At 47.5% G+C, this 21,805-nt stretch overlaps 1 protein-coding gene across 2 annotated transcripts in view; it reads right to left on the bottom strand.

Annotated features, from left to right (window-relative positions):
* GLE1 (GLE1 RNA export mediator) overlaps positions 1-21,805 on the bottom strand; it is a 28,468-nt gene that overhangs the window by 1,975 nt on the left and 4,688 nt on the right. For both annotated transcript variants that reach the window (XM_084997624.1, XM_003122222.6), the window contains exons 3-15: positions 18,520-18,630; positions 15,048-15,196; positions 14,435-14,495; positions 13,949-14,203; positions 12,590-12,821; positions 11,904-12,016; positions 11,669-11,738; positions 7,627-7,769; positions 7,331-7,521; positions 6,289-6,418; positions 4,958-5,062; positions 3,419-3,501; positions 530-593 (exon numbers count right to left, since the gene is read on the bottom strand). In XM_084997624.1, coding sequence (XP_084853750.1) covers positions 530-593; positions 3,419-3,501; positions 4,958-5,062; positions 6,289-6,418; positions 7,331-7,521; positions 7,627-7,769; positions 11,669-11,738; positions 11,904-12,016; positions 12,590-12,821; positions 13,949-14,203; positions 14,435-14,495; positions 15,048-15,196; positions 18,520-18,630 — 1,707 coding nt within the window. The remainder of the gene's footprint in view (positions 1-529; positions 594-3,418; positions 3,502-4,957; positions 5,063-6,288; positions 6,419-7,330; positions 7,522-7,626; positions 7,770-11,668; positions 11,739-11,903; positions 12,017-12,589; positions 12,822-13,948; positions 14,204-14,434; positions 14,496-15,047; positions 15,197-18,519; positions 18,631-21,805) is intronic.

The following is a 21,805-nucleotide window of genomic DNA, read 5'->3' as shown; positions in this document are numbered from 1 at the left end:
GGCGCAGTGGTTAATGAATCTGACTAGGAACCATGAGGTTGCGGGTTTGATCCCTGGCCTTGCTCAGTGGGTTAAGGATCCCAAGTTACTGTGAGCTGTGGTCTAGGTCACAGACGCGGCTCGGATCCCACGTTGCTGTGGCTCTGGCGAAGGCGAGCGGCTACAGCTCTGATTAGAACCCTAGCCTGGGAACCTCCGTATGCCGTGGGTGTGGTCCTAGAAAAGGCAAAAAGACAAAAAAAAAGAAAAAAAAAAAAAAAAGTACCGGTGAGATAAGGTTCATTCAACTATTTTATTCCTCTCTTAAGAGAGCTTCCCCACAGGCACCATGGACAATGACACACAGGAAGATGATGAAACGGCAGCTCTTAAGGTGAAGAGAGAGCAATGGATGAAAAAGCAGTCTCTCCCTCTTGGAAAAATCAAGAGGGAGAGACTGAAGTCAGAGTCCAGAGGTTCAGGCCTTGTCAGACAGAGGTGCACTGGAGGCCAGCACAGTTTGGGAGGTGCTGGTCTAAAAGCATCTTACCTCCAAGAACTGCTTGAGGCGTATGAAGGAACCCATCTGTCCTGAGCTTGTGATGGCTTCGATCCTACAGGGAGAGAAAGAGGACACGTGAGTCACAGCTGTGACTGACACCTACCTTGCGGAGAGGACGTAGGTGCCGGCTGATGTGGAGGAAAGGGCACATCGAATGACTCAGAGATGTCTCCTGGACTAAGGACCATGTCGCTTTACTAAGTGGTCTCAACAGTTTCTCCAAACAAGGAGATAAAGACGTTCCCACCGTGACACTGCAGGATAAAGATCAGGGTTGTCTATGCAGTGGTGAGGGTTCAATCCCCGGCCTGGTGCAGTAGATTAAGGATTTGGCTTTGCTGCTGCTGTAGCATAGGTCACAGCAACAGCTCACATTAGATCCCCTGGCGCTGGGAACTTCCACATGCTGTGGGTGTGGCAAAAAAAAAAAAAAAAAAAGGAGTTCCTGTCATGGCTCGGTGGTTAACAAACTTGACTAGCAACCATGCCATGGGTTGTCCCTGGCCTTGCTCAGTGGGTTAGGGATCCAGTGTTGCCGTGAGCTGTGGCATAGGTCGCAGATGTGGCTCGGATCTTGTGTTGCTATGACTGTGACGTAGGGCAGTGGCTACAGCTACAGTCTGACCCCTAGCCTGGGAACCTGTATGCTGTAGGTGTAGCCCTAAAAACAAAAGAAAAAATGAACGTATAAAAATAAAAAAAAACAAAACACAGACAAGGGGATAAAGGAGAAGGGAGCCCTCTTCCTTCCCAAAGCCTCTGTGATCAGGTGTGCTGGGTGTTGCCAATGCCTTTCCCCCAGTGAAATGCCAGTGAGTTGAGAGGGTAGGATGGGTACTTGAAGGTGAAGCCCACAACAGAGTCAAGCAAACCAGCTGACCAATCAGTTTCACCAAGGGATTTACTGAGGGGGTTTGACTCCTTGGTTTCATTCAGGATTGTATGTCATCATTATCGCAGGATATCTGGGGAATTTGGAAGAGGTTAAAATGTCAGGTTTCTGAATCCAGGATCTTTCTATTTAGTTTTTTGTTATTTTGCCAACAACATTTAAAAGAGATTTGGAGTTCCCATTGTGGCTCAGTGGTAACAAACTCGACTGACTAGTATGCAGGAGGACGCAGGTTCGATCCTTGGCCCCGCTCAGTGGGTTGGGGATCCTGAGTTGCTGTGGCTGTGGCGTAGGCCAGCAGCTACAGCTCTGATGCGACCCTTAGCCTGGGAAATTCCATATGCTGTGGGTGTGGCTCTAAAAAGACAAAAACAATTTCCAATTTGGATTCCTTTTATTTCTTTTACTTCTGATTGCTACGGCTAGGACTTCCAAAACTATGTTGAATGGTAGTGGCGAGATTCCTGATCTCAGCAGGAATTCTTTCAGCTTTTCACCACTGAGAATGATGTTTGCTGTGGGTTTGTCACATACAGCCTTTATTATGTTGAGGTAGGTTCCCTCTATGCCCACTTTCTGAAGGGTTTCTATCAGAAATGGGTGTTGGATCTTGTCAAAGGCTTTTTCTACGTCTATTTGAAGATCATACAGTTTTCATTCTTCCGTTTGTATCACACTGATGGATTTGCGGATACTGAAGAATCCTCGAGACTTTGGGATAAATCCCACTTGATCATGATATACAATCCTTTTAATGTATTGTCAGATGCAGTTTGCTAGGATTTTGTTGAGCATTTTTGGATCTATGTTCATCAGTGAAATTGGCCTGTAATTCTCCAAAGAAGACATGCAGATGGCCAAAAAACACATGAAAGGATGTTCAACATCACTCATCATTAGACAAATGCGAATCAAAACCACTCTGAGGTACCACCTTACACCAGCCAGAATGGCCATCATCAAAAAGTCTACAAACAAGAAGTGCTGGAGAGGGTGTGGAGAAAAAGAACACTAGTACACTCTTGGTGGGATTGCAAATTGGTGCAATCACTGTGGAAAACAGTATGGAGATTCCTCAGAAAACTAAACATAGAACTACCATTTGACCCAGCAATCCCACTCCTGGCCGTCTATCCAGAGAAAACCATGACTCGAAAAGACACATGGACTCCAATGTTCATTGCAGCCCTGTATACAATAGCCAAGACATGGAAACAACCTAAATGTCCATCGACAGAGGAGTGGATCAAGAAGATGTGGCACATACACACAATGGAATATTACTCAGCCATTAAAAGGAATGAAATACTGGCATTTTTAGCAACATGGATGGACCCAGAAATTATCACGCTAAGTGAAGTCAGTCAGACAATGAGACTCAGACAATGAGACACTAACATCAAATGTTTTCACTGACATGTGGAATCTGAAAAAAGGACAGACTGAACTTCTTCACAGAACAGATACTGACTCACAGACTTTGAGAAACTTATGGTTTCCAAAGGAGACAGTTTGGGGGGTGGGGGGATGCGCTGGGGTTGTGGGATGGAAATCCTATAAAATTGGATTGTGATGATCATTGTACAATTATAAATGTAATACATTCATTGAGTAATAAAAAAATAAAATTAAAAAAAGACAAAAACAAAACAAAAAACAAACAAAAGTTTGAGATTTAAGATTAGAGTTCAAAAGCGTTAATTCAAAAACAAAGAGGAACGCACCTTAACACAGGTACTTTTAACTGAGAGAAACAGAGTGTAACAGCAGCCAAACGTATCTGATGCCATGAGTTGGCTTTTTTTTTTGGCTGTTCCTGTAGCACGTGGAAATTTCTGGGACAGGGATGGAACCCACGCCACAGCAGTGACCCGCCTGAGACCCTGCAGTGTCAATGCAGTGACAATCCTTAACCCTCTGTGCCACAAGGGAACGCCATGAGCTTGTCACCTCCTAGGTCCCCTGGTGCCTACTCAGTCTAATACCTGGGGAAGTAGTCCTCTTTGATGAGAAGTATCATCTTCCAGAACTGGACCTGGTACTGCTTCATGAGGGCGTTCCCACACACCTAGAGGGAAAGGCAGGCATCGTCAGAGCAGAGAATGAATGTTCACACTGACAGGAGACCCGCAGAGCACAGTCAGCCCTTTGCCCCTCATTCCTATCAAGAATTTCAGGACGTGGCCTTGTGGCGCAGCAGGTTAAGGATCCAGTGTTGCCACAGCTGTGACCCAGGTTGCAACTGTGATGTGGGTTCAATCCCACACGACGAGAATGCAGCCAAAAAAAGAGAAAAGTTTCAGCTACAAGGCCACTTAGCTAGCTAAGCAAGGGACTTCATGTAAAACACAACTTTCTTCCGAAGCGTTTCTCAATACCTCCATTTGACCAGACTGCCAGGTAGCCAGGTGTTTCAGAAAACATGAATCGTACTTAATTTACTACTATTTGATTCTAAAGGCCTGGCATACTCCCAGCCTTAATAAGCAGATGATACAGAATACCACTTGCGGGAGTTCCCACCCAGGCACCCTGGGTTAAGATCCGGCCTCTGCAGAAGCTCGGGTTCAATCCCTAGCCCAGTGCAATGAGTTAAAGGATCTGGTGTAGATCTGCAGCTCTGGCTTGGATTCAGTCCTGGCCCGGGAGCTTCCACATGCCGTGGGTGGGGCCATAAAGACAAACAAATAAATTGAAAACAAAAAACCAAAACACCGCTTGTGTTTTCAATGATTCAGGATCAATGTTCACGTACTCTGACCTCAGGAGCTTTAAGGTGACTAGAAACTGTTGGCATTAAACACCAAATGGTCCCAGGTTCACTATGGCACATGCCCCAAGCCTTTATTCCTTAAGAACTATCTCCTTTCCACAGAAACCTTCACCCTAACCTGACAGTGGGGGCCCCTCACAGGCAGACAGGACTGTACAGAGCCTTCTAGACTAGAAAGGTACCTGACCAAGCGGGGTAATCAGATTTTCTCTCCTGGGAATTAGCAATCACGACTGTGAGACACCAGCCCCACCACACCGGGTGGCCACACTGAGGCACATGCAGCCTAGGAGGGCCACCTGCTCTGCTGCGCACAGAGAACTAGAGAGCTGGCCTACAGAGCACGGAGGCAGCCCGCGGGAAGAGCGAATGTGAAAGCACGCGGTCTCCCAGGGAGGCTGTCTTGGTACCTGGTACCATTCTAGGTCCTTGTGCCAGGCCCTGATGAGCTTCAGCTGTACCTCCTACCCTCTATCTGGGAGCGAGTGACCTCTGCATCCCTCCTGATTCAAGTCCCCCTTCTCACTTGCACTGAGAGGTACGGCTGCCTGCTCTTCACAATGAGAGGCCACCCACACAGAGCAGGAAAGTGCACTGGGAAGAAACGTCAAAAGCCAGGCTTGCCTTGGGGCTCGGGAGAAGACGTCTGACCCCGGCCCCTAAGGCTGCTCAGCACTGCTCTCTGTTCCTAGGGTCCTCCCCAGTCGGGTCTCACGCTGGCCCACGGCTCTCGGCCGTGCGGTAACCGTACCTCTAAGAAGTCAAAGAGGAGGGTGGCCGTCACATCCGACAGGGGCTCCATATTTAAGATCTGTGCCAACCAGCGCCAGCCATGATTTAAGCCGTGAGGGTGAGTCTGGGAGGAGAGAGGCTTGGTCACGATTTTACCTCATTTTATTCAGAACTACATCTGGTCACTTGAGATGGAACATAATGGAGGATAATGTGAGAAAAAGAAGGTATATATACACGTATGACTGAGTCACTTTGCTGTACAGCAGAAATTAACAGAACACTGTAAATCAACTATAACAGAAAAAATAAACATCTTAAAAAAATTTTTTTTCGGAGTTCCCGCTGTGGTGGAGCAGAAACGAATCCAACTAGTAACCATAGGGTTATGGGTTCAATCCCTGGCTCACTCAGTGGGTTAAGGATCCGACGTTGCCATGAGCTAGGGTGTAGGTCGCAGACGTGGCTTGGATCCTATGTTGCTGTAGCTGTGGTGTAGGCTGGTGGCTGTCGCTCCCATTCGACCCCTAGCCTGGGACCCTCCATGTGCCATGGGTGTGGCCCTAAAAAGCAACACAATAAAATACAATAAATTTTTTCTCAAATACTCATTTTATTCAGAGGGCTAAATTCCTAATATTATCACCCCGCCATCACCAAGGGGGCATGAACTCCCAGATCATCCAACCTAAGCATGGGCCACAGGGCAGGGGCAACACAAGCCAACAAATTCTGTTCTTTAAATGTTCCAACACACGGGTAGCCCACATTCGTCATAGGATCCCTTCAACACACAGCTTTCAGTTTCAGGGATCCCATGGTTACTCTTACAGACAGTTACCCTTCGAGATATTTTAATCACTGTTCTTGGTGCCTTTAGCACAGCACCTGGGACAGAGCAGGTACGCAATAAAAACTTCTTGGATCAATCAACTTCTATTCCTTTCTGTTTAGGTCTCCAAATCCATTGACTTCTCCAACTCTCTAATCTCCATTCTTTGAACTAAAGAACTGGGCTGGCAGGTCAAAGCCCTGGCCCGCAGCCACGGCCTGTCACTGACAAAGGAGCATGAGGCGTGACTACCGCTTGCTGAGTCTCCATCTGTCTGTCTGTGCAGTGAGGTATGCGACCTAGATGACCTCAAGGTGCCAACAAGTCACTGAATAAATGAGTCTGAGGATCCAAAGCTCCCTAATTATCAACATCAACTTCTCGACACAGCAGCAATGACCTTGAACTTGTTGTGTGACTAGACTGCCTCTCTGAAAGGTCACTATTTCCCGCAGGTAAGAGACACGACTATGGCCTCTGGGCCGACCTCTCAGTTCGGACGCAGCCTTTTCTACTACCTCTTGTCGGTTTCCATAGGGCCACCGGAGCTGGATGATGGCCGCGTAGAGACGGATCATCCCAGACATGCGTTTTAGAAAGTTGTCCTGCTGTTCTACTTTGGAATCCTTCACCTGGTAGCCAAGCATCCTACATGGGAAGAAAAAATTCAATGTGATAAGGCCAAAGTCAGAGCGACCACCAATTCCTTTATTCTTTTTTTTTTATAACGGCTGCACCCAAGGCATATGGAAGTTCCTGGGCCAGGAAGTGAATGGAGCTACAGCTGCGACCTATGCTCCATCCTCACGGAGACTACGTTGGCTTCTTAACCTGCTGCGCCACAATGGGAACTCCACATTTAGCATTATCAATACATTATTACATCGGTAGACTATAGTTTGTTTACAAAGCACTCCCACCCATTATCAAATCTGTGCACCATAAAAACCCTTGAGAGGTAAATTCCTAGGAAGTAATGGGTATGACTACCTCCATTTACAAATGATAAAAAGAATGTTTAAAGAGGTTAAATGAGGAGTTCCCATCGTGGCTCAGCAGTAATGAAACCCGACTAGTATCCATGAGGATGTGGGTCTTATTCCTGGCCTTGCTCAGTGGGTCAAGTATCTGGCGTTGCTGTCAGCTGTGGTGTAGGTCGCAGACGCAGCTCAGATCCTGCACGGCTGTGGCGTAGGCTGGCAGCTGCAGCTCCAACTCAACCCCTAGCCTGGGAATGGAGGTATGCCGTGGGTGGGGCCCTAAAAAGCAAAAAGAGGTTAAGGAATTTCCCATTTTTCCAAATCTATTAAAAGAGGAAGCCGGGGTAAAATTCTAAGATCCCTGGATTCTAAATCCAGTATTCTTTCCACCATATTATATTGATTATTGATACCTAAATCCACAAATTCCAAAAGCCACTCTGTTTGCATGAAAGACACCGCACTCTCTGACAGAATGTTCAAGGTACTTAAGAGATGCTGCGAGGAGGGAAAAGGAATGCCAATCCTGTTTCTATTTCATCCATTGCCCTAGGGATGGAGAGTAAGCAGACCACCTCACCTCTGATAATCTTCCAGAGCCATTCCCTCTTTGAAAGCTGGATAGAAAGGAACAGAGTAAGGACACTTCTTGTGCAGATGAGCGAGAATGAGGTCCCCCACTCTGGGGTGGAGCTCCCAGATCCCGGACGCCACGACCGCGATGGGGAACGCTGCTTCGTGGTGGGAGGCCACCTCCTCCTCCCCTTGTTTCTGGGGGCACAGAGAGGGGACACGTTTAAGGTAATGCTCAAGAAGGGCTTAAGTGGCATGCACCCAGCCTCGTCTCCCCAAACCCTCGGCAACCACGTTTCTCACCACAAATTTCTCTGCCAGTTTGTACTGGACAAAGTCCAGACCCTGTGGGTTAAGTGTGACCGACACAGAGCGCCCACCGGATTGAACAGGTTTTCCAGAGAGTAAGCTGTGGATCTTGTCAAAGACCTCCTTCAGCTTTGAGCCTGCGGATGACAGAGAAAAAGTTAGTGAAAAGACACAACTGCAGTCAATTTACTTTTCATCATTGCAATAACAAAGCCTCTATATAAACCCAGCTATACAGCCCTAGAGAAGGTCAGTACCTAAAGCCAAAATACAGATGCAGAAAAATACATGACAATCAAACACACGGTGTGAAGGATGCGGACGTACATAAGGCGTGATGCTATTTAGAAGGAATTCCTTACTTGCGGAATGAACTGACCCTGAAACCAGCACATCTGCGAGATGAATGGCACAGAAATGGGCGTTGTGCTGATACAGATGCCACGGGCGTGGCTGATGTCCCCAGAGCGGTCCTTTGCCTCTCTAGGGAAACCTTCTAAGGGGTCTTCTCCACTCACAACGCCCCCCTCTTCTCCCGGACCTGTCTTCCTCCATCCTCAGCCACACAGAAGCTGCATCTGCCTTACAGAAGCCGAGTGCCCCATCTGCTGCACGGGTAGTTAGATGAGTGGCTGGTCCTGTGACACACACACATGTAGGTGGCGGGGTTGGCCCTGCCATGTGGACCAGGAACGGCAGCCTACAAACGCAGAATGAGGTGTGCAGAGGGAAGCCAAGAGGGGAGAAAAAGGGTCCAAAAACGTCTGGCTCCTGAGCTCCAGCCCCGACCCTGACACGGGCTCTGTGAATCCGCTTTACGTTTAGGACAAATCCCTGTCCCTGCTTTTTCTACTCTTTCCTTCCTTCTTTTTTTCTTTTTTGCTTAAGCAAACTCAAATTAGTTTCCTTTACTTAAAATCAAAGTTTGAATGAATATGGCCTCTCCAGTTTGAAAATACTGACAAGTTCCTAATCACTTTAAGAAATGCTTAAAAATCGCAGGAATATTCTCCCCAAACCACTGATTCTTCCATTTGAAAGGGGCTGGTGGGGGGGTACCCTTCTTAGAAAGTAAAAGAAGCAGGAAGAAACCAAGATTTAAATAATGAGACTCTGAAGAATCTCAAGGCTAATAATCCTAGGAAAAGAGAAACAGAGACTCTACCTTTACTGAGATATTAAAATGCATACATTTCCATAGAAATTTACTCAGCTCACCTTCCTGCTAAGGCGCCTCTCCAGTTAGCCAGGTCTGCTCCCAACCCGGTGGCTGGCGAGGCCCCCACATCCCAGAGGCTGGACCAGCACCACATCCCTAGTTAAATTATGTCCAAATCTAACTACTCACGGACGTCCACCTTTAAAGAAGCCAGAATTAGGAGTTCCTGTTGTGGCGTAGTGGTTAACGAATCCAACTAGGAACCATGAGGTTGCGGGTTCGATCCCTGCCCTGCCCTTGCTCAGTGGGTTAAGGATTTAGCGTTGCCGTGGGCTGTGGTGTAGGTCGCAGACGCGGCTCGGATCCTGCGTTGCTGTGGCTCTGGCGTAGGCTGGCGGAAGCTACAGCTCCGATTCCACCCCTAGCCTGGGAACCTCCATATGCCGCAGAAGCGGCCCAAGAAATGGCAAAAAGACAAAAAAAAAAAAAAAAGAAGCTAGAATTAGGTCACCTCCTTCGCAGTCGCTCCCCATTCCCTGAGCACTAACTCTGAAGAATGTCTGGCTGGCTGGGCTGCGAGCTCTTTAAGAGCTTCGCCGTGACGGAGACGAAGGGCCACAGATGTCAAAGAGGAAGATGAAGACCGGCACCGCCGCAGCCTCATCAAAGGCAGAGAATGGACCAGAGGGAGCAGCCAGGGGAGGACGCCCAGGCTCCAGCTAAGGGGACGGAGGAGCTGAGGAGCTATGGATTACTCACAGCAAAGAGGAGCAAAGGCGGGCGTGAGGAGGACGAGGGGCTCCCACCTGAACACAACAGACCCGAGGAACCCGAGAGACATCCAGGCGGAGCTGTGCCTCGGGGAGCCAGAGCCAGGGGACCTGAAGCTCAGAGGACAGGAATGATCCAGAGGCAGACTGGGGTGCGACAGAGGTGAAGCCTGAGGCCATGGGGGTCTGTGGAATGAGACCGGCGGGGTGAAAGCACATCCTGAGGGCACACCCATCACTGGGGCGGGGGGTGGCAGGAGACTGAGGAACCCACACAGGAGAAAGAGGGAGGAGGAGAAAGAACCTGGAAGTTGACGTCGCCAGCGAGGCCAGAGGAGGGACGACAGAGGAGGGAATGACCATCGCAGCCGATGGGAAACATGAAGATTAGGAGATACTTAGAAGAGGAGGTCCCTTGCGGTGCAGTGGGTTAAGGCTCCGGGCAGCCACTGCTGTGACGCGGGTTTGATCCCTGGCCCGGGAACTTTCACATGTTGTGGATGCAGCCACAAAAGAAAAAAAGAGAAAGAAAATACTGAAAAGACACAGAACCAAGAGAAACGTATTTTATAATGTGAGTGACGAGCATGTTTCATGAGAAAGAAGCCTATAAAAAGGGAGTGATTGTGCAGAGGGCAGGAGAACTCTCTCTTGAGGATGGGAAGGGACGAGAACAAGGCTCCTGAGGTTTGTTCAAGGCCAAGGCAGAAGGGTGCACCTTCCTTTGAACCAGGACCCTGAGAGGGAAATACAGCTGTGCACGGGTGGAAGGGCAGACTGATGATCTCACGCCTGATGCCTCAGTTTTCCAGACAGAGGAGGAGGCAAGGCTGTGGGGGGACAACTGAGGGTAAAGACAGAGGATGAGGAGTTCCCGTCGTGGCGCAGTGGTTAACGAATCCGACTAGGAACCATGAGGTTGCGGGTTCGGTCCCTGCCCTTGCTCAGTGGGTTAACGATCCGGCGTTGCCGTGAGCTGCGGTGTAGGTTGCAGACGCGGCTCGGATCCTGCGTTGCTGTGGCTCTGGCGTAGGCGGGTGGCTACAGCTCCGATTCGACCCCTAGCCTGGGAACCTCCATATGCCGCGGGAGCGGCCCAAGAAATAGCAACAACAACAACAAAAGACAAAAGACAAAAAAAAAAAAAACAAAAAAAAAAAAAACAAAGACAGAGAACGAGCCCGAGGAGAGCAGTGAAGGTGTGGAACGGCCACCTGGTCCACCTCACCCCCTGCTGCTGCTGCTACCAAAGGACCTGGCACTTTCAATTCCAGAGAGTGATACGTGCTGACCTATTCCAACCTAGCCCTGCTCCGGAAGGAATTCGAGGCAGCAAAGTGATGTGTAAGTTCCGTCACAGAGCCTCTCAAGGGCAGGAACCGCAATTTCTATGCTTTTTTGGGCAACGAGTTAATCAAGGAAACCAGGACGCAGGCTGTTAGAGCAGCCTGCCAGCCGCACAGGCTCCCCTGCCACCTGGCGGCACAGCCTGTACTCCAGAGGCTTCCACATCTAGCGCTCTGCGAAAATGAACCTCCAGTCCTAAAGAAGAGGAGCAAGACGGGTCTGGCCCCTGCCTGGTTCTTAATCTCTCCCTCTCGGTCTCCGCAGAGAAAAGGCAGGCATCCTCAAGTGTTCCCAGCAGGCTTCCAGTTTGGAAACGCTCGTGCTGGAGGACAAGAGTGAGGAAAGGGCGTCACATCCTGGCTGCTAAGGGAACCTTACGCAGCACCTTCCAACATCAGGTAAGAGCCGTCCTATTTTCTTGTGACCGCACCCGGGTCGGGGGGACTGAACCTACACCAGAGCAGCCACCCAAGCCCCTGCGGTGACAATGCCAGATCCTTAACCCGCTGTGCCACAAGAGGACTCCCAATATTTAGCTTACTTTTTAAAAAACGGAGTCAACAAACACATAATGATGACCTTCTACGTGTTGAGGAAACGAAGAGGAAAACAGGAGGCACGTACACGGCTTATGTACCTGATCCCGCTGTCAACATTTGTTCAAACAGATTCTGTTTATAGGAACCTTACAGAGAAGTGGACGTGGAGCCTCAAAAGCACTACGATGAGGTGAGGGCCACACAGAACTCCTCTGACCCACCTGCAATGGTGGAGATTTGGCTCACTGGGATGGTGGCAGCCTTCTGGAGGTCCATCTTTATCTTTTTGGCCTGCCAGAAGAGAATGGTGAGAAGGTGGCGAGTGTTTTCAAGAGCTGAGGAGACGTCAGCAGATTAGGGAATGTGGCATGCCAGCTACATTCCTTTGGGACCAGGCTGGGGGGCGGCGGGGGGCCCCAGCAGGACCAGAGAGTCCCTAACTCAGAGCCCTCCTACCTGACTGTCTTTGCTGTTGGTCAGTCCTTCGAAGGCCAACACACACTGATTGGAGGCGTCCTGCAGCTGCTGGTACCACTGCATCGTGCTGTCCTGCACCTTCACCTGGAGGTCTAGGGAATGAAAGACTTTCACGATAGCAGAATTTATTGAACACTTAATATGAGCCGGGTACCGTTATCATCACCTTATATATGTATTAACTGCTCCCACTGCTGTAATAATCCTATGAGGCAGATTGCACTGTTATCTTCGTTTTATAGCTAAGGAATCAGGCATGTAAAGGTTTAGCCATCTGCCAAAGTCACACTGCTAGGAAGTAGAAAAACTAGATTCCCACTGATCTGGCTCCGACGGCAGCATTCTCAACCGTCATGACCTATCGAGTCTCTCATGCAGTCGACAGACATACATTTTGTATATACTTATTTAAAATACTCAATAGCAGCAATACTTGCAATAATACGTCTACTAGGACAGGATATGCAGAATTTCAAGTCCTCATGGCAAGTGCTGGAATCTAAAGTCAGGCTGCACATCAACCAAAACTGATTGTCATTCACTGGAAGTACTGAATCTTACATGACGTAAATTCTGGTAAATTGCCACGTCACCTAATACAATTTCCATCATGTTCTTGTTTCTTTCATCTTAAGTTAAAGGACCGTTTTCACACCGAGACCCACCTTCAATCTGTTTCCCTCCTGGGCCCTGGCTGGGAGCTGGGGACTCCTTGTGGGCCTCTGGCCCCTGCTGCATCTGCGACTCTTGCCGCTTTATCCGGGCCTCCTCTTCGTCCTGCCTCCTCCTGTCCTCCTGGGCCCTGGTGATCTCCTGCTCTAAGTTCGCAAGGAGGTCCCGCATTTCCTGCAGCGCCCTCTCTGCCACAGCCTGGTCCTCTGCAGTGGGAAAGCCGTTCTGTCACAGTGAGAGGTAGAGCTTAGGGGTTATCTCCCAGGTACCTTCGGTGCTGCATCGTACCTCATGCAAGTCCATAAATTTCTAAGCTGGAGTTGTGCCAGTGGAGCACCCCGACTCAGCATGTTGATACCTACTGCTTTCCCGTTCTCTTAAAGGTAATGTCCACTGACCACCAAATCCACAGTATCAAAGTATAGATTTTTCAGAGCTCTCACCAACACTGGCTGGACGCCATTGTTGCTTTTTTTGACTGCACCTGTGGCATATGAAAATTCCTGGGCCAAGAATCACACCTGCATCGAACATGCACCACAGCCGTGACCTGAGCCATGGCAGTGACAAAACTGGATCCTTGACCCACCGAACTACCAGGAATTCCTGGAATAACTTTTTAAAATCCTGTGGCAATGGTGTCACTGTGGCTGTGGATAGGCCTGCTTCAATTTGACTCCTGGGAGGGAACTTCCATATGCTGCAGGTGCAGCCATAAAAAAAATAAAAAATAAAAGCCTGGAGTTCTCACTGTGGCACAGTGGAAACGAATCCAACTAGGAACCATGAGGTCGCAGGTTCAATCCCTGGCTTCGCTCAGTGGGTTAAGGATCTTGCTTTGCTGTGTGCTGTGGTGTGGGTGGCCGACGCGGCTCGGATCCTGCATTGCTGCGGCTGTGGTATAGGCCAGCAACTACAGATCCAATTCAATCCCTAGCCTGGGAACCTCCATATGCCGCAGGTGCGGCCCTAAAAAGACAAAGGACTAAATAAATAATAAAAAAAAAAAAAAATTAAAAATGAAAGCCTGTGGCAATGGTCTAGATAAAAATGATACTGTGTTAAGGAGTTCCCATTGTGGCTCAGGGTTAAGAACCCTGATGACGCTGTCTCTGTGAGGATGTGGGTTTGATCCCTGGCCTCGATCAGTGGGTTAAGGATCCGGCATTGCTGTAAGCTGTGGTGTAAGTTGCAGATGTAGCTCTGATCCGGTGTTGCCATGGCTGTGGCATAGACCTCAGCTGCAGCTCCAATATGAACCCTAGCTGGGATATCCAGATGTCACGCGTGCAGCCCTAAAAAAAAAAAAAAAAAAAAAAAAAAGAAGACAGAATCTTCCGAAGCCCCCTCACCTCAGAAGTGGTGCGGATGATGCCTGAGATGAGGCCACACAGCTGGTTGCCTCGGGTCTGGAAGGCAGACGGGTCGACCTTCAGCAGGTCCCTGTGCTGGTCCGAGGAGTCGAGCTGCTGGTTGAGGTGCAGCACCTCCTCCTGCAGGGCATAGAGGCTCCGCAGGCGCACCTGGCCTTCCTCTCTCCGGAGCCGCTCCTGCTCCACTTGCTTCAGGCGCTGCTGCTCTGCCTCCCGCAGCTTCAGGTTAAGAATCTACAGAAAGGGCTGTCAAATTAAGGGGCTCCTGGGCCTTCTCTTCCTACATTCAAGTCCTATGTGGGTGACACACTGTCACAGATGGACCCAGAGCAAAAAAAACGACTGCCCAAAGTCAGCCACCAGGAGCATGACATGAGCCAGGTGCTCTGACTATGCTAGAACCTGACTCCTCAGTTGGTTACAGCCACACACTGGACACCCACACGGATTCTCCCAGGCTCTGACCTTTGCTCTGTGGCGATGTTCGGCTTTTAGCTTCTCCTGCTGCCCCAGGGCTTCTCTGGAGCTGAACAAAAGATGGCAGGGATGAAGAGTCAGGGATGCTTCCTAAACTGTTTTCCCTCTCCTAGAAGCCTCCCTCTCTCTGTGCTGCCTGGTCTTTCCAAGGTTGGTCATTTTTCGAAGTTCTAAGCTTCTCTGGCTATTTTATTTTGATATTTAAGGACTCAGAAGAAGTTTAGGAGTTCCCGTTGTGGCTCAGTGGTTAATGAACCCAACTAGCATCCATGAGAATTTGGGTTCGATCCCCGGCCTTGCTCAGTGAGTTAAGGATCCGGCATTGCCGTAGCTGTGGTGTAGGTCACAGAAGCGGCTCGGATCCCACGTTGCTGTGGCTCTGGCATAGGCTGGAGGCTACAGCTCCAATTCAACCCCTAGCCTGGGAAGCTCCATATGCTGTGGGTGCTGCCTAAAAAGACAAAAAAAAAAAAAAAAAAAAAAGAAAAAAGAAAGAAAGAAAGAAAGCAAGAAATTCACCTCCTTCCCTTTGGGTTTCACACTGGGGAAGAGTTCCGGGTGACCACCCCGACATTCCCAGCCATAACTCAGGGCGACTCACCTCTTCTCCATCACCTCCCGTAAGTCCTGGAATTCTTTATGATGCTTCAGCTCCTTCCGCTCATCAAACCGCTTCAGCTGTTCCGATGCCATCTCAGACAGGGCCCGCACCTTCCTCTCCTGCTCCTCCTGCCACTGCCTCAAGACCTCCTGGAAAGATCAGCACCTGCTCTCTGGAGCGCCACAACCCCTGCTCATCTGCCCTGTGGGATGCCCTCCCCTCAGTCCTTTATTTTAAAAAATTTACTGGAGTTCTCGTCGTGGCGCAGTGGTTAACGAATCCGACCAGGAACCATGAGGTTGCGGGTTCGGTCCCTGCCCTTGCTCAGTGGGTTAAAGATCTGGTGTTGCCGTGAGCTGTGGTGTAGGTTGCAGATGCGGCTCGGATCCCATGTTGCTGTGGCTCTGGCGGAGGCCGGTGGCTACAGCTCCGATTCGACCCCTAGCCTGGGAACCTCCATATGCCGCGGGAGCAGCCCAAGAAATAGCAAAAAGACCAAAAAAAAAAATTACTTATGTTAAGTATAGCTGACCTGCAATGCTGTGATAATCTCCGCTGTACAACAAAGTGCCCCAGACAGACAGACACACACACACACGCACACATTCTCTTTCAGATTCTTTTCTCATGCAGATTATCACAAAATACTGGGTAGAGCTCCTTGTGCCACACAGCAGGTCCCCGTGGGCCAATCACTCCCTCAGTCTTTAATTCCATCAAAGGCACTGCAGGGCATAGAAACATCTGCCTACTTCTCAAAACCTTTGCTGGAGTCACCTCTCTCCACTCTGGGCTGATCTTTAAACTCAGCTGTTTTGGAAAGCTTTTCCAATTTTCTCCAAAAGGTTTATGTCACTCCAGCAAAGCTAAGAATGGATGGGTGTTTACCAACAACATATCCACAGCTCAGCACTTTTACGCTTCCATCCTATATATTCTCACGCGGGTTTCAGGGTCATCTAAAGAAAGTCTTACTCTAACTCCATAAATATGCCGCACACACTCTTATCTCACTCCTCAAGTTATTACCTCTGCCTGGATTTTTTTCTCCTACTTTCACTTAGGAAAGTCCCTTTCCTTTGTACTTAAGGGTGTCAGATATTCCATTTATTATTCAGGAGAGTATTCTCATTTGCTTTTAAGGGTAATTTGACATTTTAACTATCAAAATTTAAAGTGTGAGTGTGTATACATACATACATACATATACATCTCTCTCCTTTCACTAATTCCCTGTTAGAAATCTATCTTGAGAAAATACTTGCATATGTGTGCAAAGATAAATGGTAAGGATGTGCATTACAGCCCAGTTGATAATGGCAATAGATTTAAAACAATTTAAACTAACAGGGACAGGGAGTTCCCGTCACGGCTCAGTGGTTAACGAATCTGACTAGTAACCATGAGGTTTCGGGTTTGATCCCTGGCCTTGCTCGGTGGGTTAAGGATCCAACGTTGCCGTGAGCTGTGGTGTAGGGTACAGATGCGGCTCGGATCCTGTGCTGCTGTGGCTCTGGTATAGGCTGGTGGCTACAGCTCCGATTCAACCCCTAGCCTGGGAACCTCCATATGCCGCAGGAGTGGCCCAAGAAATGGTAAAAAGACAAAAAAAAAAAAAAAAAAACCAACAAAAAAAAACCTAACAGGGACATAATTAAATATATTACAGTAGGTCATACTAGAGCATACCCTGCAGCCTTTAAAGAGGATGACATGCTATATAAACTGGCATGGAGATATATCAAAATACGTTGTTAAGATATTGGGCTACTCTATTTTAAAAGTTATTTTAAAGCTTCAAAAAAAAAAAAAAAAAAAAAAAAGGAGTTTCCTGTCATGGCTCAGTGGTTAGCAAATCCGACTAGGAACTGTGAGGTTGAGGGTTCGATCCCTGGCCTTGCTCAGTGGGTCAAGGATCCGGCATTGCCATGAGCTGTGATGTGGGTTGCAGACGTGGCTCGGATCCTGTGCTGCTGTGGCTTTGGCATAGGCTGGCAGCTACAGCTCTGATTGGACCCCTAGCCTGGGAACCTCCATGTGTCGTGGGTGTGGCCCTGGAAAAGACAAAAAACAAAACAAACAAAACAACAACAGAGAGTGTACGAGGGAGATCACTAGCAAGGAAAAACATTGCACCTACATCTGTACGGTGGAAAGTCCATGGAGGACTGATGATTGGTAGAGCAGAGCTGAGAAACCCAGAGAACATACACACGGACGGACACACACACACACACACACACACACACACACACGGACACTAATATTTCTCATCATCCTCATGGCTAACCCCCTGCCCCCACAGTCTAAGCAAAAATCATCCTTTTTTATCCAATGTCAAAGTGAATGCTTCAATGATATTGCTTTCTCTCACTCAGATTATAAGTCTTCTAATTATATTTTACTTATTCATCTTGTTTACTTCTGTCTTTCCCTCCAGCACATAAACTCTAAGAAGACATGGACCGTGTCGACTTTGTTGACTGTTTTATCTCAACCTAGAACATAAATGCTCAATGAATACTTGGTGACTCAATGAATAAATGAATGAGGGTAGATGCTAAAAGACTTTCACTTTTATAATTCATGTAATCTTCAAAAAACTTTACAAAAGCATGCTTTGTTTTTCAAATAAGCTAATTAAAGTAGTGCTATTCTTCCTCTCTCTCTCTTTTTGTCTTTTATCTTTTTAGGGCTGTACCCTCGGCATGTGGAGGTTCCCAGGCGAAGGGTTCAATCGGAGCTGTAGCAGCCGGCCTACACCAGAGCCACAGCAAACTCAAGATCCCAGCCGTGTCTGCGACCTACACCACAGCTCACAGCAACGCTGGATCCTTAACCTACTGCAAAGCCAGGGATCAAACCCAAAAACTCATGGTTCCTAGTCAGATTTGTTTCCGCTGCGCCGCGACGGGAACTCTTCTTTTTTTTAAGGCAGCACCTGTGGCATATGGAAGTTCCCAGGCCAGAGGTCAAATTGGAGCTAGATCTGCCAACCTATGCCACAGCCACAGCAACATGGACTCTGAGCTGCATCTGAGACCTAAGCCACTGCTTGTGACAGTGCCATCTGAGTGAGGCCAGAGATCGAACCCATATCCTCACAGACACTGTCAGGGCCTTAATCTGCTTAGCCACACCGGGAACTCCGATGGTGCTACTCTTTTTTCAAGAGGTTGTCGTGGTCCATCTTCTCTGTGCAACGTTATCTGACAACCCAGATCATCCGAAGATTTTGGAGACGTAAACAGAAGCCAGGAACACCTAAGTAACTTTCGCAAGGTCACATGTAAAACAGAAGAGCTGGGAGCTGAAACCTGATTTGGCTTCAGAGAACTTACTCTTGACGACTTCATTATACTCTCTCCCCAGCTGGATGGGAGCTACGAGTAGGCGGGACATGGTAACAGGCTCATGGTGGACACTCATAGGCCCCGAGGAAGTGCATTTCGGGCTCCCTGAGGTCACTTACTGCTCCTTTCATTTTGTGCACCAGCTCATACATTCGGATGCAGCCTTCCACTTTGATCCCCCGGGAGGACTGAAGTACCAGAGGTTCTGTATGTGGAGACTCATGTTTGTCCTATACAGATAGAAGATGGAAAAATTAAGCTTTTACTCCACCTAAACAAAAGCCGCATCACTACTTATGAACAACAACAAAACAATTTAGGTCAGAATCAGTGTGCTTCTGGGGAACTGACCTTGTTCTCACTGTTTTCCTTAATAAATTAAGTGGATGTTTTTGCATTGGGCATTTTTTTTTTTGGTGTCATTTTATTTCATTTTTTGCTTGTTTGTTTTGATTTGCCCAGCACATTTTCACCCTTTCTTCTAATAAGTGCCCATTTTTGCTGGGGTGGTTTGGATGGAACAACCCCAAGCCACCTCCCCATTTCTTCCACACCCCCTAGCATCAGGAGTCACTCTGCATGTGAACAGCCTGGCAATCAAATTACTCTATCTCCTTGTACCCAGTATCTACCTCAAGAATGAGGCTTATGACCCAAGCCAGGTTTCTGTTGTTTTAAACACCAAAACTTCCTATATGATACTTACCTAAACCTTAAGGACTATGAAGTTATTTATTTATGTGTTTATTATTGGCTACAACATGCAGAGGCTTGATGTGGGATCTCAATTCCCAGAGCAGGGTTTGAACCAAATCCTAACCACTAGACCACCAGGGAACTCCTAAGAATTTTGGAATTTTATACCTGAGAGGACCTCAGCAAAAGAAGTGCAGACAGGTACTGAAACTAATACATGTCTATGTGTGCTCAGGGCAGCACTAGTACCAACTGTCACAAGGAGAAGCAATCCAAGTGTCCAAGAATGGATGAGTAAGTAAACCAAATGTGGTCCTTACACACAGCAGAACATTATTCAGCCTTAAAGGGAAGGAAATCCTAACACATGCTATAAGGTGGATGAACCCTGATGATGCCACACTAAGTGAAATAAGCCAGTCACAAAAGGACAAATATCACATGATTCCACTTATACGAAGTACCTAGAACAGTCGAATTCATACAGAGAGAAAACGAGAAGGGTGGTTACCAGGCACTAAAGGTATGGGAAATAAGGTGTTATTGATTAATGACTGTAACACTTTTAGTTCAGGAAGATGAAAAAGTTCTGGAGATGAATAGTGGTAATGGTTACACCACACTATGAACATACTTAATGTTATGGGACTGTACTCTTAAAAATGGTGACACATTTATTTATTTTTCTATTTTTCTTTTTTGGCCAGCCTGCAGCATATGGAATTCCCAGGCCAAGGATCAGGTCCACGCCACCGTTGTAACCTGCACCACAGCTGCGGCAATGCCAGATCCTTAACCTATTTGCCAGGTCAGGGATCAAGAGTGTGTCCCAACGCTCCAGCGATGACACCAATCCCACTGCGCCACGACGGGAACTCCAAATGGTAAATTTTATTTTTTTTATTTTATTTTTCAGTCTTTTTGCCTTTTCTAGGGCCACTCCCATGGCATATGGAGGTTCCTGGGCTAAGGGTCTAACTGGAGTTGTGGCTGTCAGCTACACCACAGTCATAGCAACACGTCTTCAACCTACACCACAGCTCATGGCACCACTGGATCCTTAACCCACTGAGCAAGACCAGGGATCGAACCCGCAACTTCATGGTTCCTAGTTGGATTCGTTAACCACTGCGCCACGACGGGAACTCCAAATGGTAAATTCTATGTCATGAGTATTTTACTACAATTAAAAAAAAAAAAGATTTAGGAGTTCCCGTCGTGGCGCAGTGGTTAGCGAATCCGACTAGGAACCATGAGGTTGCGGGTTCGGTTCCTGCCCTTGCTCAGTGGGTTAACGATCTGGCGTTGCCGTGAGCTGTGGTGTAGGTTGCAGACGCGGCTCGGATCCTGCGTTGCTGTGGCTCTGGCGTAGGCCGGTGGCTACAGCTCCGATTCGACCCCTAGCCTGGGAACCTCCATATGCCGCTGGAGCAGCCCAAGAAATAGCAAAAAGACAAAAAAAAAAAAAGATTTAAACATTTTTTTTAAATGTTTGCAACCTTTTTAAGATTAAGTGAAAAAATCCCTTTGCAGTAAGTTTCTCAGTGTAGTATCTTTAAAAGTAATGAAATGGAGTTCGCTGGTGACTCAGGGGGTTAAGGATCCAATGTTGTCACTGCCGTGGCTCAGGTTACTGCTGTGGCATGGGTTCAACCCCTGGCCTGGGAACTTCCACATGCCATGGGCGTGGCCAAAAAATAAATAAAAATTAAAAATAAAAGCAATTAAATGAAAAGACCTAAATGCCTAATAATAAAGGAGCAGTTACAGAATATTATATATCTTCCAACTATGATATTTACAAAGGTGGAAATAACATGAACAAATAATTCAAATGATTCAGGAACGAAATAAAGTCAGGAAGGAAAAGTAGAATACGACATCGCACATACAATTCAATGATGCCGAGGTTCAAGTACGCAGGCGTGTGAGACTGGAAAGGCATAACTGCCAACTGAAATGATGACATCAGAGGGAGATTTAAACTTTCTGTTCTGAGGCAGTAATATATTTTCAATAAATAAAAATTTGCAATGAGTATGAACAAAAAGAACCAAAAACTTTATCTTTTGAAAGCTAAACATGAGTTTCTAAATTCTGAGCTACCTAGTCTCATTTTGCTGGCACAAAAATCTAAAACTTGAAAAGGCACAATAACGCTTACAAGTAGAGGGCTTTTTTCAATTAACTCTCGACATTCTAGGCCAAATACGACTACTACTACTACTACTACTTCTTCTTTTTTTTTTGACCAAGCTCTTGGCGTGCTGAAGTTCCCAGGCCAGGCTCTGAACCCAAGCCACAGGAGTTACTACACTGAATCCCCTAGGCTACCAGGGAACTCCTAAATACTACTTCTCATTTCTTACTTTGATCCAGAAAGGGTTTATTACAGCTTACAAAGGAACATGAAATATAACAAACAGAAACTATAAGTCAGAAAACATATTAAAAAGAATGAGGCAGGGAGTTCCTATTGTGGCCCAGCAGAAATGAATCCAGCTAGTATCTACAAGGACGAAGGTTTGATCCCTGGCCTCACTCAGTGGGTTAAAGGCTCAGAGCTGTGGTGTAGGTCTCAGATTTGGCTCAGCAGCTGTAGCCCCAATTCAACCTCTAGCCTGGGAACTTCCATATGCTTTGGTTTCAGCCCTAAAAAGCAAAAAATGAACAGACAAACCCCCACAAAAACAAACAAAACTCCCAAAA

This window comes from Sus scrofa, chromosome 1 (genome assembly GCF_054392235.1).
Source record: "Sus scrofa isolate SSC_HxYL_T2T_F1_AM1 chromosome 1, Sscrofa_HxYL_maternal_Yorkshire_Landrace_v2.0, whole genome shotgun sequence".
Classification (NCBI taxonomy): domain Eukaryota; kingdom Metazoa; phylum Chordata; class Mammalia; order Artiodactyla; family Suidae; genus Sus; species Sus scrofa.
Note: the sequence above shows the minus strand (reverse complement) of the source record. Positions and strands in the feature narration are given on the sequence as shown.